Source organism: Castanea sativa, chromosome 12 (assembly GCF_040712315.1).
Source record: "Castanea sativa cultivar Marrone di Chiusa Pesio chromosome 12, ASM4071231v1".
Classification (NCBI taxonomy): Eukaryota; Viridiplantae; Streptophyta; class Magnoliopsida; order Fagales; family Fagaceae; genus Castanea; species Castanea sativa.
In genome coordinates, this window is record NC_134024.1 from 33870664 (window position 1) to 33889023 (window position 18360).

At 37.4% G+C, this 18360-nt stretch overlaps 1 protein-coding gene across 2 annotated transcripts; it reads right to left on the reverse strand.

The window, feature by feature from the left end:
• Positions 1–6072: 6072 nt before the first annotated feature.
• LOC142619809 (mitogen-activated protein kinase kinase kinase 1-like) lies at positions 6073–16721 on the reverse strand. Of its 2 annotated transcripts, none has more exons than XM_075793096.1 (9): positions 15441–16721; positions 12797–12881; positions 12575–12637; positions 11359–11516; positions 9347–9419; positions 9166–9225; positions 7634–7744; positions 6988–7236; positions 6073–6507 (listed from the first exon to the last, which is right to left on the reverse strand). In XM_075793096.1, the coding sequence occupies exons 1-8, from the start codon at positions 16451–16453 to the stop codon at positions 7024–7026; spliced, it is 1776 nt and encodes a 591-aa protein (XP_075649211.1). In that variant the 5' UTR covers positions 16454–16721; the 3' UTR covers positions 6073–6507; positions 6988–7023. The 2 variants fall into 2 exon arrangements, with proteins under 2 accessions (XP_075649211.1, XP_075649212.1); XM_075793097.1 differs by having other exon boundaries at positions 6346–6510.
• Between the last annotated feature and the right edge of the window lie 1639 nt (positions 16722–18360).

An 18360-nucleotide genomic window follows, 5' to 3' on the forward strand; every position in this document is an offset into this window, starting at 1 on the left:
TTTATTATCCATATATATAGTAGGACTTGCTGCTACAACTCACCAATAACCTTTTCTTTTTTTGAGAACCACTCACCAATAACCTTTGATTTCACTTCGCACGTACAATTTTTTTTTCCCTTAATAATTAGTTGCAACAACTTACAACAATTAGGGAAAGTCAAATTTGAACCACAAATTTCATTATTGAAAAAAAAAAATGTTATAATTAAGTTACAAGGCTCTTTTGCACATGTCACATTATAATTCAAAGAGAGTTTAAATTAGAACTGTTTACCAAATTGCACAACTACACCTAATCGATCAAAACCACCAATAAAATGGAGTAAGCCCACTGCACTATACGATGTGGTGTGGTGTGCAATTCTATGTTAAGAAATCTGCATAAAACCAAACCGCACCTCGTGCGCACGCGCATACACATATATATTAGTCTCTATGCACACATATTACGCATATTTAGAAGTTCTTCAATTTTTTTTCAAAGTATAAAACTTTTCATTTATCATAATTCAAGGTCAATACATTTTTCCAATCACAAATATACGTAGGGTTTTGAGGCTTTTATTTTGGTACACAATCAACAACAATAAATGAAATCACATATTACTCCTTTGCATTCACTTGGGCCTTAAATTGCTTTTATAACATTGTGCTTCTAATTCATCACCACCGTCAACTATTAAAATAATCAATTTAATCACTCTATGATAATATCTTTCAAAATGCATCTTTTCCCTGCCAAAATGACTAAAAAAATTGAATATGAAATTGAGAGTTACTTAATTATGATTTGAGAGAGGGTTGATTAACTATGGAGTACCATTTTATTATGTTTTCAAATTAATCATTTTGAAACTTTGGGTTGAAAGAAATGATAAATATAAATGGCCAATCCTTTAGTGGTTAGGATGACGTGAAAGACAAGAATTGAGATGTGTTTAATGGTTACATATTGTTGATGACCATTTTAAGGCCCAATAGCAGGAAGAAGCCCAACAATATGGGCAGAGAAGAGTTAGTGAATGGTTAGAAGAACCATTAAGCTTGGGTGGCAAGAGCAGTGGTTCGTAGACCCATAAAGTACATAAATGGGCCTTGAGGAAAGCAAATGGGTCTAAAGGAGCCCAAAAAGAGAAGTAGAAAACTCATGGGCATTATGTGACGTAGCAAAGTAAGAATGGGCCACAGCAGGCCCGAAGTAATGAAGTAAGAAAGTAAGGGGTTGATAGGAAACCCACGAGCCCCAAGGATGAGGGATAAGGTAAATGGACCAAAAGGACCCAAGGGAGTTAGTAAAAACCCATGGGTATGCAGAATTAGGAAACGGGCCAAGGATGCCCAATTAAAGCAAATGGGCCAAGAATGCTTAAGAAGAGAGAAATGGGACAAGAGAGCACATAAGCAACGAAATGGGTCAAGAAAAGCCCAAAGTAGCATGAATATAAAACCAATGACCATGCTGAGTCGTTGGGAGAAGAATAGGCAGCAGGCCCAAAGAGGCCCAGCAAGCACGAGTCAAATTACACCACGGCAGGGACAGCAAAGTGGTATTACAGAAAATAGCAGCAGGATTACGGAAGGAGCAAAGAATATGCTGAAGGAAGAAAAGCCCACAACCAAGCAAGGTCCAGCCCTTGAAAGAAGCAAGCTGTAAGGAATGAGAAATCAGAAAGCAGTTCATGCCATAAGGGGTCAAGGATTAGCAGCAGAGTGCATAGACAAGCCCCCAGACCATAACAAACACATGAGCAGCAAACAGATTTTGGACGTACATAGAATTGGAGCACGCGTAAGGCCCAAACATCACCAGCTTGTATTCAGCCAATACAGGAAGTGGTGAGTCATGGGTCAGAGGAAAGAAAGGGTATGGTCTGGCAGTGGGGAGAAGGAAAAGCCTATCCTAGGGTTTCCGCTCAGGTTCTTTTAGGGGGAAATGTCTTGCTGGGATGACATACTACCCAAAAGAAGTAAGGATGAATTGGAACCACTAGGTGCATGCCAAGAGAAATATGAAGGGAGAACACCCACATTGTGGCGGATAAGAATGTCACGGTGAGCAAGCAAACAAAATAATTTTCTTTGTCTAGTACTGGGGAGTGGCACAGCTAGCACATGTAAGTGGTGGTGGCTAGACAGCTAATAAACCAATAGTGGTCGACAAGGACACCCAGACCAAACAAAAGTAGTTAAAGGCTAAAATGGTAAAAGCCAGTCACAGCAAGCAGTAAATAAAGGGTCCTTGCCGTGCATAGTGGGGAGGGATCACGACAATAGTAACCACTAGGAGAGAATCATAACATTGTTAGATAAGTAAGCACTGAGAAAAGGAAAAGAAGAGAAAAAGAATTAGAAATAACAAAAATAGAGAAAAAAAAAAGAGTCATGAAGAGAAAACGGAAAGTGTAGAATGGCAGGCATGCACCAATAGGCTAATCCTTTTTCTCCCTCTAAAAACTTACCCTCTATAAGGAGAAAAGAAGACTTATTTTATTCACAAGCCATTCAGGCTCATTCCCTCAAAATGGGTAATTTTCAAGGAAGGATCATCTTGTGAAGTTACCCACATTGAGGAAGTGGTTTCCCTCCTTGGCCTCACCCCCGTAGCACAATCAAATGTGGCAAATTGATCTTTCGTTCTTCGATTTTTCTCACTTATTGTTATTACTTCTCATCTCGTCTTTGTAACCTCACTCAAAATGTGTTTTCTTTCCCTGTTTTTGACTAAGGATTTCTCGCTTGTCTTGCCTTAACAATAACTTATTTCTCTCATCATTATTTTATCACATTTGTCTGTCGTGGCTCTTCCATAGCAACTATGTCTGCCGTGGGCACATGATTAAAGTTTTAGCAAAGAGGCATAGTGTTTGTGCACAAGTCGGTTCAAGGTGGGTCACAACTGAACCGGTTCCAACTCTCCTATCCAAAATATTCGGGTTATGATACAGCAAGAGGCAATCCAGCCCAAAATCACAAAAAGACCCACCACACATATATAAATGCTTTAGAAAAAGTGTTTCAATTTGAATCTGTCTACTAGTTAGTGAGGTTATAGGGAAGGGATTTTTAAAAAGCTTAAATTTAGGATTTTGAAAATGAGTAAACACTTGAGAACGAGGGTTTAGTGTAGTCGTGAAGGGTATGGTGTGCCTTTTTGTGTTGTTGGGCTTTGATCTCTTTTGTTGTACTTTGACCCGTGATTCTAAGGCAAGAAAGTTGGAGTTGGCCTAAATTAAACACACTTTAGGCCAGTTTGTGCACAAGTTGAGTCATCCCAATATAGAAGTGCCCTAGTAAAGGTATTAAGTGTATGATGTGCCCACAGCAGGAATGATGTTTCAGATGTTATAGCAGGAAATACAGTATGACAAAATAACTATAATACTAGACAAATAATATTAACACCTAAATAAAGGGAAAAGTCCTAATAAGGTTATGGCAAAATAATATGACCGTGAAAACAACACTACAGCAGACAGTTTAATAACAGAATAGTATACTAATCGTTCATAAATCATAAAAGAAAAACTTGTCTACTAGGGAAAGAAGCTTAGCTTCTCAGCAAACGCCAGTTCGAGAAGGGAACCGATCTCTAATGTGAGTAACCTCAAAGGAGGCTTCTACCATAGAAGCTATGCACTTTGGAAAAAGATCCTAAATGGTTTAAACTTCAATCCTCGATCACTCATAGAGTAGGTCTGTCAAGAAGGAGAGAAATGGGTAGTCTACTGATGCATGCCTCTATTCCTACCACTCATGCTTCTCTTTGATTTTTGTGTTTTTTTTTTCTCTCTCCTTTTCTTCCTTGCTCTACCTCATCTTCTTTCATTCCTTCCGTCCCCTTTTTTATTGTTCATAGCTATCGCTTTTTATACTATCTGCCATGGTGGGATTTGCTATTTTTACCCCTTAACTGTTTTTAGCTCCTTATGGGTGTCCTTCCAAGATTACTCACTAGCCTGCAAGCTGCTCAGCTACTACCATAACTCTGAATGTATTGGTTGCACCACTCCTCATTCCCAGACAAAATGGCTTGTCTTGTTTCTTACCTTTCTGTTTTTCATTACTCTCATCTAGATAAGGATTAAGCCTCTTCATCACCTATCTCTATGGCATGCATCAAGTGGTCCTCATACATACTTTTTTTGGGTGAGATGTCATCTCAGCAGGACATTTCTCCCTAAAGAAGTTTGAGCGGGAACCCCAAAATAGACCCCTTCTTTCTCCCCACCATCAAACCACACCCTTTGAAACCCTTAACTCATGGCCTACCTCTCATGTATTGGCTGGTTACGAGTAGGCAATGCCTTGATCCTTTATGCATGCTCCACTTTGTCTAAGTTTGTTTCTTTCTGGCCTTCACACCATTTCTGTTGCCTCCGTGTTTGTCTAATTCTGCTGTACGTTTTAGTTGGTGTTTATCTCTTGTGGCATGAAGGACGTATAGGCTTTTGGGCTCATGCTCCCTACCTTTCATCTCTTCTTTGGACAGGGCATTGCTTGGGCAAAAGTCTTTATCTTCCTGCTAAGCCCATGTTTTTCTTCCTTGTGGGCTTTACCCTCTTTTCACCTCATGTTACTTCTTGGACTTGTGGGTTGCTGTGTTAGCCCACTTCTTTGTCAATTTTTTGCTCAAGGCTTCCCAGGCCCACTTTTCACATCTTTACCTCTCTTGGGCTTTGTTGGCCCCCATTTCATCATTTCATTCATCGAGCTTCCTCAGCCCATTTACTACCTCTTTTACTCCTTTAGGCTTTTTGCTAGATCCTTCAAGCTTCCTCGGCCTAATTACCATATCTTTACTTCTCGTTACTTCTTGGGCTTATTGGCCTTTAGGCCAACCCATTGAGTTTGCTAACTCATTTCCTGGTCTTCCTTGGCCCATTTACTCCCTCTTTATCTCTTATTATTCTCATGAACTTAATACTTCATTCCTTGGGCTTCCTCAGCCCACTTACTCCTTCTTTACCTCTTTATATTCTTGTGGGCTTTCTGGCCATCAATCCTGCCATTTCGGCCTGCTGGGCTTGCTTCCTCCTTCCTTTACTATTTTCCTCCTCTCACTTTCATATTGTTGGGCTTCTTCTACTGTTGGGCCCTTTGTCAAAAGTTGACATCAACAAAGGAAAGATTGGTCTTCTATATGAGTTCCTCCACCATTGAGGGTGTCCTTCCTTTTAGGGCTTCCAAAATTCTACAACTTTTTCCTTCATCTCCCTAGCTTGATGTCTCATCAGTCCATCACAATTTTAGCTTCCTCAACTGTGATGGCAGCACGATGGGGCTAGAATCCTCCATGCTCTTAGAGGTTTAGGACCCCTTGGGAGAGGATGTGCCAAATCAAATCTCAGTTTTATTTGAGAATCTCGTGCATGTTCTAACTTCTAAGTAAGCTCATGCCCTTGCGTTCCAATGCATTATCTATTGGCTATCAAGATTAGCACTAGAGGGACCTGTTGACTTGGGTTCGCTGCTTTGCCACAGTTCTTTTGGCATCCATGAATCTAGGCAACTCTGCAATATTTGTCGAGAAAACCAAAATCGTTTTTCAAAAACAGTGCTAATTGTTGATGCAGTTGAACACAAGGCCAGAAGGTACTGACGATGGACTCTCTAATGCCTAAGTCATTACTAGTGAGGCTTGAAGAACAATTTGCTATGAGGCGACTAGGATCCCTTTGTATGGATTCCAAAGGCTACTCGAAAGTTCTGAGATATTCGTTTGTCTTTGGAATTCAAATTGGGGTGAGATTCATGGACATTTGGGGCTATGCAATTTTCGTTTTTTTTTTTTTTTTTTTTTTTTTTTTTTTTTTTTTTTTTTTTTTAAGAATCTTATCACGCAAACCAATTTTGGAAAGTTCACATCCCAGCACAAGTTTCATTGTCATTGATACGATTGGACATTAGTTCATAAGAAGAAATGATTTTCATCGTGGCGTTGGGAGCCAAATTTTTAAACCACCCCCACCCCTACCCCACGGGGCTATAACTTACTCATCATATCCTTAATTCAATGAAATGAACAAAGCATACAATAAATCACAAAAGCAAAATTGACAAAAACTGCACTTAAAAGAGATGAACTCCACATTGTCCATTAATAGATATATACAAATTGTGTATGCCCTCCTAATATTACAACAATTACTCTCACACCTTGCCCCTAAAATCTTTCAACCCTATATTCTCAACTCTAAAAAAAAATTAGAATAAAGAACTACTCCACATCAAAGAAATCTTTCTCCCCACCCCACCCCCTCCCCCAGCCCTGCCCCATAGCAGACAAAGTAACAATAAAAGAATTAAGAGCTGCAAGCACTGCATGCTGCTTTGCAGTTGTAGATCCATTGCTTAGAAATTTAATTTCAGCCATAACATACATGCAGATTGGCTTTTTACTGTCCACTGAACAAGAAAAACTTAATGGCTGCCACACGGGTCCCAGAACACTTCACATGGGGATGCAACATGAAAAAATTCTTGCGCACTTAAAGATGGACATAGCTGCTATCAATAGCAAAGAGTTTGTATCAGTGACTGAAAATAATAAAACTAACCCAAAATGCAGAGAAAAGGTAAGATGCATAAAAAAAATTTGAATTAACCCAGAATATGTGATAGTAACATACGAGCTTGTCTGCAGATATGGGAAAAACTATGAGTAACTTGCAGGATTTTTTTTTTTTTTTTTGGCCCTAGGAGGAGGGATAAATCTCTCACGTTAATTAATAGGGAATTTTGCAGCTCAACCACTCCATGTTGAGGAAGGAAAAAGGTTCTCATGTTGTGACAAAGATGAACACCCATGACAATGTCTGATACTCTAATTAATAGAAAGGAATTTCTCAATTATTCAGGTTGCAACAACATGCCAGATGTAACATTCATGTACAATTTTCCTATTCTGTCTACTTCCACTGTCATGGAGTGTCAGGAAGAAAGAGCAGGCTACATAAAGATGTTAAAATAAATAATAACTTTCACCTTATCATCTTTCATGGATTTGTGAAGGAAAATATTTCAACCCCGTCTACCAAGACTGCGAGGAGATGCCGAGCCTGAGGATGTGGAGAGTGGCCTCTTTACAAATGGATGGTCTAAGAGCTGAATAGCAGTGGGACGATGATCTGGACTAACTTTAAGGCACTGCAGGATAAAATCCCGTGCATCTTTTGAGAGAGACTTAGGAACAGGGGGTGCCTCACCCTTTCCAATTTTAAATAATGCTGCAAACTGCCAAGTCACAAAAGTAAATAACACAGTAAATCTCACAAAACCAACAGTCATGCACAAATAAAATTGCATGAATAAAAAAAGGAGTGAGATATATCATGCAGGTTCCACTAAAGGGCATTGCATCAGCAAAGAGAAAATTATATAAATTTTTTTAATAAAAATTGCAAAAATAGAATACACACATGCATGTGTGTGTGTGTGTGTGTGAGTGCATGCAAGAAAAATTGACTTCAAACTGAATGTGTTGAATACCATAGAATTTTCTCAAAATCAACCAAACAAGTATATCTAAACAATTATAAGAGAAGAACATGTTTCGCTAATACATAAACCACATCACCATCATCATAACAATAAACATCAAGGAGAAAAAAAAGAAAAGCATGATACTCACACATTCCAATTCTGCATATGGAATCTGGCGGGTTAACATCTCCAACACAGTGCATCCAAGACTCCATATATCAGCTGGAAGTCCATAACCCTGGTTCTTCCTATTAACAACCTGTACATGCACAGCATGATAATCAGAAACAATTGATACTTTTTTTTGTATATATGAATAAAAATGAATTCCTTGGAAAAGTGCAAATAGGGGTAATTGATAAAATTTACTGGACATTATATACTCCATAAAATCAGCATGCAATCTCCCCAACAACAAATGGCAAAGTTCATAAAATGTGTAATATCTTTTAATTTCAATTCTTTCAAAGGCAAAGAAATGTCCACTAAATATATATATGCCTCCAAAAAATAGCATTAGGCCATCTAAACAAAAAAATTCTAATTGGAGATAAAGAAAAGGCTGGTATTACACAAATTTTGTGATACTCCACCAAAAATGCAGCAGTATAAAACCCATCATCAACCTTCAATGTCCATCAACTTATTGAAATGATCTAGCTTATACATATAGATGATGTAAAATTATGGAAAAGATAAGTTCAGATGCACGATGGCAATCTTATATATATGATCTTTTTTTTCAGTAGCCTATGAAAGATACAAAGAAGGCCTATGAAAGACTCAATAGTAACTAAAGTAGACCATGAAATACAAAGAAGGCCCCACATCGAAACAAGACAGCAATTCTTGAATTGTTTAATGTTCAATGTTGTTTTCCTCAAACTCTTTACCGTTTGCATCAAGTTGGTACCAAAGGTTAGTTAAGTTCTGCTTTCCCTATGTAGTTAATTTGTAGAAAATAATTTCACATTAAATCCAAAATGATCTGAGATGGGACAATCCACAACTCACAAGGAAGGTCACCACACCAGACAGGCTCTTAGGTAAGTAGCCAGGTCAAATGCATAAGGCCCATATGGTTATGGACCAAACTGCAGCATTTTAGATTCAATTAGAATGAGAAACAAGGTTATCAAGTACAAACACAAAATATCAAGATTCTGTCAGAACTGCAAGAACAAAATAACATAATCATAATCGTGCCTCTGTCTGATACACACTATTTCACTGCACACTTTGGATTGCCTACATTTTCTTTGATTTCTAAGGCTAATTTAGCTTTCAATCTAATTGTCAGTTACTAATATGAACTGGTGAACTCAGCAACAGGATTGAGTCTATGAAATGGATCTATCAAAGTTTGGGAAAAGGTTTTTCTAAAAGTGGCAAACTCAATGCTTCCAACTGCAATTACCAACGATGATGGTTCCTAACTGAAGCGGTCAAGCTATACAGACATAAAGAATGCCAGTCCATGACTTACACACAAGTCCTAACAAATAAAAGAGCCAAATCATAATGCATCAGCAATAACTGTTAACAGAGCTGACATGCACTCAAATAAGATAATATTTAAAACATGTTTTCTCCAACGTTTGAAACTGACCATAAAAGAATTCATTGTTACAGGAACCACTTGTTAGTCTAAAAACATAAAAGAAAAGAGTAAAGCCAAACCTCAGGGGCCATCCAGAATGCAGTCCCCTGGCAAGATTTAACATCATTCAATTTGGTAGCCTGAAAAATGGTACACAGCGATGTTAGACAAAGAAAAGAAAATCGTTTCAGAAGTTGTTTAAGATGATGGAAAGAAACATGATTGAGGAAGCAAAATTTTAAAAAAAAAAAAAAAAAAAACCTTTGCCAATCCAAAATCTGCAAGCTTCACAGATCCACTTGCATCCACCAAGATATTTGCACATTTAATATCCCTTCAAAACATGAAAGAAAAAGATGAGTGACTGTGAGTTTATCTCTACATAGTGAAACTGCCAATCACCTCTACATTCGAAGTCAAGATTTCCTTCCACAAGACATTGATTGGGGGGGGGGGGGGAAGGGGGGAGGATTTTAATGTTCAAAAAGGCACACCAAGCAAGCTAGTAATTGACATATTGAAGGGCAAATGAAAAATTAAGAAAATCCCTAGACAAAAAATATCATACTCTTCTAATTCATCAAAGTCCAAATGGTCAATGTTTATATAAAAGGAAAAAAAAAAAATGAAAGGGGGGAGGATTTTAAGGTTCAAAAAGGCACACTAAGCATTCAACCTTTGCTATAGAAAAGCCATAAAAAATAGTGATTTCCTAAACAATGTTTTTTTTCTACAAGTAATCAATAATGTTATTAGATAAGAGGAAGCTCACATAATAGAGCTTCCTAACATTCATAATAGTAGATTCCAGCGGTCCATGAACTCCACCAAAGAATTACAAGATACTCCCCCAACAATGGTAAAACATTCAAACAAACAAAAGAAAATAGACTTTTATCTCAATAGTAGTCACTAGATCTCCCTGTGCCTTCCAAGGTTTGTTGTTTTACTCTCTCCAACTTGTCCACATAAGACAATAAGGACTTGCATTCCAAATGACACTATTACTATGCTGGCCATACAACCCTTCCAGCAAAATAAAACATCTGTTAACTTCTTTGGCATCACCCAATGAAAACCCAAACACAGAAAATACAAAGGACCACATCTCGTGAGCAAGTGAGAAATGTAACAATCAATTATCCACAAATTCACATTTGCCCTTAAACATGCAATGCCAGTTAACCAGAATAGTATTATATTTAATAGATAAGCCACATTAAAATTTTTACCCAATGCAGCTGTGGCCACAAGGAAAGCCACTTTCTTAGGCACTTAGCTGCCCCATACACACCAAATGGCTACTACTAGCACCTCTTAAACATTCATAACAAGAGCATACAACAAATTTACCAAAACAGTTTGGAACCCATCACAAGTAAACAGATCCCACAACAAACATAAAATTAGGATACAACAAACCCATTAGGGAAGCCACCCTCTCCAATTTCCAATCATGAAAAGCTTGAATAAATCTATAAAAAGGGTTTTCAAAGAAACTAAATTCAGTACTTCAGAGACCAGGTAAGAAAATAGATAATCTAGAGCTGAAATAAGTGTTCATCAAGAAAAACCAATCACTCAATTCCAGGGACCTCTGATGGAAGTACCAAAGGCTAAGGATAAGCAAGTTTAAATAACAAAGAAATTTCAAAATGAGTTATAAATTCAATATGAGGCCTAATTCAAGGCATCCATGCTAATACTGTTTATTATGGTTAAGCAGGGGATTATGTTAGCAAATTCTAGATTTCCCAAACATGGACCATAGTTTCCTATTTCAGGTCTTTTACATATTTTTGTTTGGCTTGACTTACTATATTAGGAGACCAAGACTAGGAGTAGTAGAAGTCAGGATGAATTAATGAAACACCAATTTTATAAAGAACTTTGGTTAAAAAGTTTGGGGCGTATGACACTTTCTTTTGAGGCTGGGGTTCCAATTAAATTCACCTAGGTGAGGCCTCTAGAAGGCCATGAAGCAATCACATCATGCATGTGACACAGCATCCCCCCACTTGGGGGGGGGGGGGGGGGGGGGGAGGTTGAGGCACCTAGAAAAACAATCAGTCTGGTTTGGGGCAATGGATCTGACTTATGATGCAGCTCACTGGGGGAAAAGATAAACATAGAACTTGAGAACAATAAAACCAGATATAAGGAACACATATCTAAGCAATAAAACAATGTCAAAATCAGGTGAGAACAAGATAACCAATATAACTTAAAGATCACATGTAAATGCAGCACAAATGACAGAGAATGATTTTCACCTGTGAACAACTTTTCTGTCATGAAGATACTTCAAACCATGAAGAATCTGTCTAGTATATGCGGAGACTTGGGAATCTCGAAGATGATACCTCCTATAAAGCATTTGGAGGGAGCCCTTGGTTACAAGCTCAAGAAAGATATATAGTTTTGATTCATCCTGCAACCACCATAGATCAGAATGTAAGATAGGCTTTAATGGGAAAATTTACGTAAAACAAGAAACTATAACTAAGAAATGTGACTATTGTGGATGGAGCAAAATAGTTGGATTTTTGAAGGTCTGGAAAGATCACGGTCCTAGTTGGAATTATTTTTTATTAGAACTTTGTTTGATTTGAGTTGTGCATACAAATTGCTACTCCCTTTTAGAATTCACTGAAATTTTGTGCATAATTCGTTTAGGTTACATTATGCTCGTTATCTTGAGCATGAAGTAATTATTCTTTTAATATAATATCATACTTATAAAAATAAATAAATAAAAGAAGATGATCAGGCATCCCGCAAAGTGCTTGGCAATGCAGTATCATCCTTATATAAATACTGATAAATGTGGATACAAACACAAGGATAGAAGAATGACTGACACCACAGCTGAAGTCATCACAAGCCAGGAATTAGATGTGAGACAACAACATATGAAATTCTGTACTTGCATGTCAATCCACCTATATTGCATGTATATTTTTAACCATTTTGAATTGGTAACTGGCAAGTAACTATGAAAGAGGATGAAATTATGCAGTAATAACTTGATAATAAATTATATAACAGACAGTACTACATATTAATATTTTTCACTATCGATACATAAAGTTGGACTCTTTTATACAGGTGCAGACAGGCACCACAGGGCAAGAGTGTCAAGCCAAGGAGAGCATGACAAGTCACTGAGAGGAGTTCGCTTAAATATCATGACATGAATATAAGCAATTTAAACTGCCACTCAGCTCTAGCTCAAATGACACCTCTTCCCCTTATAAAAGCAAGGTGTCGTGAGGTCATGCATTGTAGACCCACTAGATGTGTGTGTAACAACCAATCAAATACACACACACACACACACACACACACATATAAGCAATTTAAACTTTGAATAACGATTTTAAGAAACATAATTAGTTCCAACAGAGGGTGCATGGTATGATGAACTGTAATGACAACTTTCATATATGTGGTCTAGATTCAAGACTCAGAGCATGGGAAAAAAAGTACCTTATCTGTGCCATAGTATTGAACTATATTCTCATGTTCAAACTGACTTAAAAGACTGATCTCCTGAAAAGGAATCACAGGATGAAAAAAATAAGAATCTCACCAAAAAAGGAACAGAATACTTTTTAGTCCCAAAAATTTACGGAGATTGTCAGAATTTCAGAGAATATCAATACTCAGGACCAAAACATTACACCAGATCAAAATAAAAACCCGCCTCACCTGCTCAAGGTAATAAACACTTTGCTTTCCCTGACTTCCTTGATCAAGAAGTGAAACTTCCTTCACAGCAAAGAAGAATCCATCGCTGCAGAGGGGGCAGGGAGAATTAATTATAAACAAAGAAGCACAAATAACAGATCAAGATCCATTCAAAATAGAGTGACTAAATTTTACGCTGGCCGTCAACCTACCAAACCCTCCTCCTTTTCCTGGGCTTGGGACCAGTTGTGAACAAATATATAACACTATGCACAGACACGGGTGGAGTTACAAATAACAGTTTAGGACCAACAAAAAATAAAGAAAGTTCTATATTTGATAATTTAAAGATTCTGGCATTTAAATCCATCTTTTGTTTAAGCAAAACCATGGTTTTTATAGCAAAGGCAAGAAACTATTCATTTTGACACTAGTATAAAATTTTTATTGGAAATAAAGTGTTACCAATGGATAGAAGATATAACAGAAGTAGGGGGTGAGCAAAAGTACACATTAGAAGTAGGAAGTGAGACACCTCGTTTCAAAGGGTTGTTAGTTGCTATGGAAAGTTTTTATCATTTATGAAAGAATTACTATAAGGTCACTCTCTTTTATAGTCAAAGTGTTCTTCTAGTCTGCTTATCGAAAAAGTGTTCTTCTGGTCTTCCTCTAATCTTTAGTTTAAAGCGTGACTATGAAGGTATGGACCACTAATAATGTGGACTCAACTTCTTAATAGGTCCTAATAGAAAGTAGGGTCAAATCTTTTCTTTTCATTTGTTGATAAATAAAGTAGCATCAAATCTTTAACTTGATAGAGATATACATCTAAGCCAACAACAGTTACTTCTTTGACAAATCTAACCATTCTCTTTTTAGATTGAGCCAATTTGTTATGTTATAGAATAGGGCCATAAAATTTAAGGTAATGTGGATCTCTACATATTAGGCGTTGCAATAACAAAAATGACTTAACACGAAGGAGATCATTAATATTTCTTTGAATTGATAAGTTAAAGATGCGCCCAATAGTTCTTATATCCGACTTCACCTCCAAACTATTCTTACATGGGGAGGAGGAGGTAGCATTTGAGCTTTAGCTCATTGGAAAGAGGAGAACATTAATATTATCAAACAATAAACTTGCAGCAAGTCATTTGAACTTCGCCAACCTCCACCCCCCACCCCACACCCCACTCCTTCCCTCTTTTCTCTCCTCTTAAAAAAACAATAAATAAATAAGGCAAAAAGATACACAATCTCCCCGTGGTTTCCCTGTAACATTTAGGGTACATTTGGTACACAAAATGGCTTGCACAAATCCTCTATACCATTTATCGTGTAACACTCTATGTTTCATCAATCACAACTTGCCATGTATTGATTTTACTTTACTTATAAAATAACTGAAGTTTAAAATTGAAAAAAAAAAAATCAATACATGACAAATTATGATTGGTAGAACATAAAGTGGTACAGAGGATTTGTATTCCTAAATGGAAATTACGTTAGGAATGGTAATCCGCATTACTAAAAAAAAAAGATGATGTAATGGAATAACTATTCCTATTAATACCTTTGGTTATGAAATAGGAATAAAACCACAAATATGTATTTTTGGAAACATAATAATTTTATAATTATTATGTAAAAATAGAGATACTTTGTATTTTTGGAAATATAATAATTTCTAAAGTTATTACATGTATTAAAGAATAGCTATTACATCAACTTTAGAAAGGAATAGATATTCCTCAATTAAAGGAATATCTATTTATAAGGAATAAATAACTATTACTTGTAATAACAATTGAATAGCCATTCCATTAAAGCATGTCAAGCGTGCCCTTAATGTTTTATGTACAAACTCTTAATTGCCTAACATTTAACCCTTGGAGTTTTTTTAGTGTAACACAACCCCATGTGATAATGTTTTATGTGAAAATATAGCTTTAAATATGGACATGTGTCATCATATGAAAGACTCAATCTATTTTAATAGATGCTTACTGATTTACATATAACATAAAAACAATACCACAATGGATTAGGTGCCTGTTTGAATTGAGGGGAAGGAAAGGGGAGTGAAGGGGAGTAGAGTAAAATAGAGGCGGCTGAAAATAGGCTAATTTTGTGCCAACTCCCCCTCCCTCCCCCTCAATCCAATCGGATCATAAGTGATACATTTACAACTATTGCAGTTCCATGTTTTGGAGAAACTACATGGGGTTTTTTTTATTACTTTTCCTAATAAAGAAATAATCAATCACTAGCTTATACGGAAGTAGAAGCCAAGAAACTTATAACTCAACTAATTAGGACAACTAATGTTTCCAAATAAGACATCCAAGGTTTAAATATCCTCTCCACCGTTGTAACTATCATAATCAATTTAGAGGAAAATTCCTAATTTTAGTAAAATGATATATTTACTAAGCCATGTTACTTATTCGAATAATAAACGTGGGTAATAACGTAATGGGTCGGAGGAGATTCCTCCAAACGAGTTTATAGGTGAACTCTGTCATCTAAAAATCATCCACGTACGTAATGGGGTTGGGAGAGATTCCTCCAAACGGGTTTATAGGTTATAACTTTGTCATGTAAAGAATGCAGAGCAAAATAATGTATCATAGCACAGTATAAACAGCGTTCGAAAACTTACTCAGAGATTCCTTCGTACACAGATCCAAAAGAGCCCCGTCCCAGAAGTTCACCCTTCTGCCAATACGCAATAGAACGCCTAAATCTCCCATTGGGAGAAATACTGGACGTAGGGTCGGTGGTAGTGCTAGACGAATCGTCATCATTCGTAGTAAACGAACATGACGACTCCGATAGCAACTCTCTCTTCACCGTAGCCGCAGCCGCCGCCGCAGCAGCCGCCTCAACTTCTTTTTCTCCTCCTTTGTCCTCTTCCTCCTCCTCCTCATCCTCATCCTCATCCTCCTCCTCTTTCACTTCTTCATCTGATGAAGAACTTAACAATCCGCCAGGAACCATTACCGAACCACCATCGCCCGCAAAGTCCTTCAACAGGTCCCAAGTCGAGCAAGCCATATCGATAGCCGGAAGTCTCATCCCCGGCGGAGGCTTTAGCACCGGCGGCCGAGTTCCTTTAATTCCACCACCACAACCGCCGGTCACACAACGACCACCTGACTCGGCTGGATCAGACCGAGTCAACTCAGTTTCATCCACTATTCTAACAGTATCAACAATTCTCTCACAAATCAATTCAGCTACAGCTTCTGCTTCGGACTCGGTCCTCACCGCCGTGTCTTTCACTTCCTCTATTTTCGGAATATCCAACCCTTGCAACCTAGACCTCGGTAGAAGATCCGAAGACGATCGGACCTTCCGTGCTTCCCACGCCGCCGCGGGTATCGCAAAGTCTTCGGGTCCCGATAGCCCTAACCTCTTGCATATCACATCGAACTCGCCGTCGATTCCTTCGATTCGGAAGCTCGTGCGGTCCGATAAATCCAACGATCGCGTGTGGAGAGAAGAAGAAAACGAAGAAGACTCTTCCAGAGAGGAAGAGGACGATGCGGCGTCGTACTCAATGTGCTTCACAGCATTGCGGCGCTCTAGCTTCGGTTTCCTCGACTTCTTACTCCGATCCATGCCTTTGCTTTGCTTGCTGCTATGACCGAAAATTCGAGGTAGGTGATGCATCGCGAGCCAGACCCATCGAACGTTCACCACTAGGGTTTTTGGTGGAAAGTGCGAGAAACTTCTCTCTGACTATCCTCTCTCTCTCCCTCTCTCTTCCAAGAAAAATTTTAAACTGAATCAAAAAATAAAAAGTAAGAAGCAATTTATGTACTAGTTGTGTAACTTTACCGAGAAAATTTGGTGAGAAAGTGGCAGAAAGAGTTTATGGTATTGAGGAATGGAGGAGAGGAAAGGAGGAGAGGCTGACTCAAGAGACGCGAAATGGTTGAAGAATGAAGAGAGAGAGACTGGTAAACGCCGTCGAAAGAGAGAGGGAAAACGCGGTGCCACGTGGACTCATTCTGTATGACTAGGATCACTGAATTGGGATAATTAATTTTATTCAAAAAACATGGTAAATTTTTTTTTTTTTTCGAGTTTTAATGATAATAATAGCTATTTATATTTAGATATTAACCATTTTTTAGTGTAAGCAAAAATTAAATAATAATAACTTATAATTAATTACGAATACTGAGTTACACATTATCAAATACAGTAGTCCACTTGCACATAAAATAAAAAATAAAAAAAACACAGTCCACTTGAAGTGCTTGACAATATTTCACCTATGTCAAATGGTTCTAGTTAGTTTAGAATTTACTTATTTTTGTTGAAATTGATAATTTTTACTAAAAATACCATAATTTACTGAAATAACTTGAAATCTAACTCTTACCTATTACGCCCCACCAGTTTTTAATACTTGACCATCGCACGAGGGATAATAATTTGTTGATATCAATATTTATGTGATTTAGACTTTTTCACAGTAAAAATATCGCAAGTATACAAAAATGTGTAACTATCACGAGTCCCTTTTATTTTTCTTTTGTTTGCGGGTTCGTTGGAGGTTCCTTTTATTAAGAAGACGATTCGACTTTAAAATTCATGCCCAACGCCCACGGAACGCAGGCTGTTCTTCAAAATCAGATTTTTTTTTTTTTTTTTTCAAATTTGTGGTTTGCTGATATTTTTGTAGGATAACATTTTCTTAAGAAACGAAAAAAGAAAAATAAAAAATTGACTGGTTGGTAGAAGGTCTGAAACTGTGGTCAAACGCAACCCCCCACACGATAAAATACAGTTCCCACGTGATAAAATACAGTTCATTTTGGAGCATACTGTTCTTCATTTCTTTATTATTATTGAGTAGTGTTCTATTTCAAATTTTCAATCCTACTCCCAATAATTTATCAAAGCTTAATTAAAATGGTGGACAATAATTTCACGTGCACTTCAAAAACTCTCACACCGTATAGAGTACTTTAATAGGAAAATGTTTGAAGTTATAGACTTATAGGTAGTAGAGTAAATAAACTCAATTGTTTATAAATAGTTTATAATTTGGTCATACTAACTGATAATGCAAAGAAAATCAGTAGACTGGATGTTTCGGACTTAAAATGACTACTTGCTCTCTCGATGGCCTGAAAAAGAAAGAAAAGCGATCAAAGGTGACCGAGTCGCCAGCCAATAATCCTCCAATGGCAAAGTTAGTTTTCTTTCTATCTTTTCGGAGTTCTAACTTTTTGGAAAAAGTAAAAACGTACATTTGTTTTGTCCGAATGAGCGTTTATATAGTGTCCTAAGAACATTTATCAAACTTGTAACCTCCCCTGAATTTGAGGAGGTGTAAGGGTTTGGGTATAACTTCCACAACCGTTTAGGAGTTGCATTTTTCTTACATAACGGTCACTGGAGGTTATACGGGTAATTTGGAGTTACTTGTACACGGAAATTTTCCCAAGTGTCAAGGGCTCATACAGGGTTCCTCGTCCAAAGATCCTTTAGTTGAGCATGTACTTCTATGGAAGGCCGTCCCCTCTATGGACAACCTTATTCAGATCGAGGTGGACGAATCTTGG

Excerpts from the sequence above, each read along its gene's own strand:
- LOC142619809 (XM_075793096.1), bottom strand. The coding sequence starts at position 16,453 with ATGCATCACCTACCTCGAATTTTCGGTCATAGCAGCAAGCAAAGCAAA. Across the intron at positions 9,420-11,358 it reads GACAGAAAAGTTGTTCACAG|GGATATTAAATGTGCAAATA; the intron begins GTGAAAATCATT and ends CATGTTTTGAAG. Across the intron at positions 9,226-9,346 it reads CAGATTTTGGATTGGCAAAG|GCTACCAAATTGAATGATGT; the intron begins GTTTTTTTTTTT and ends ACCATTTTTCAG.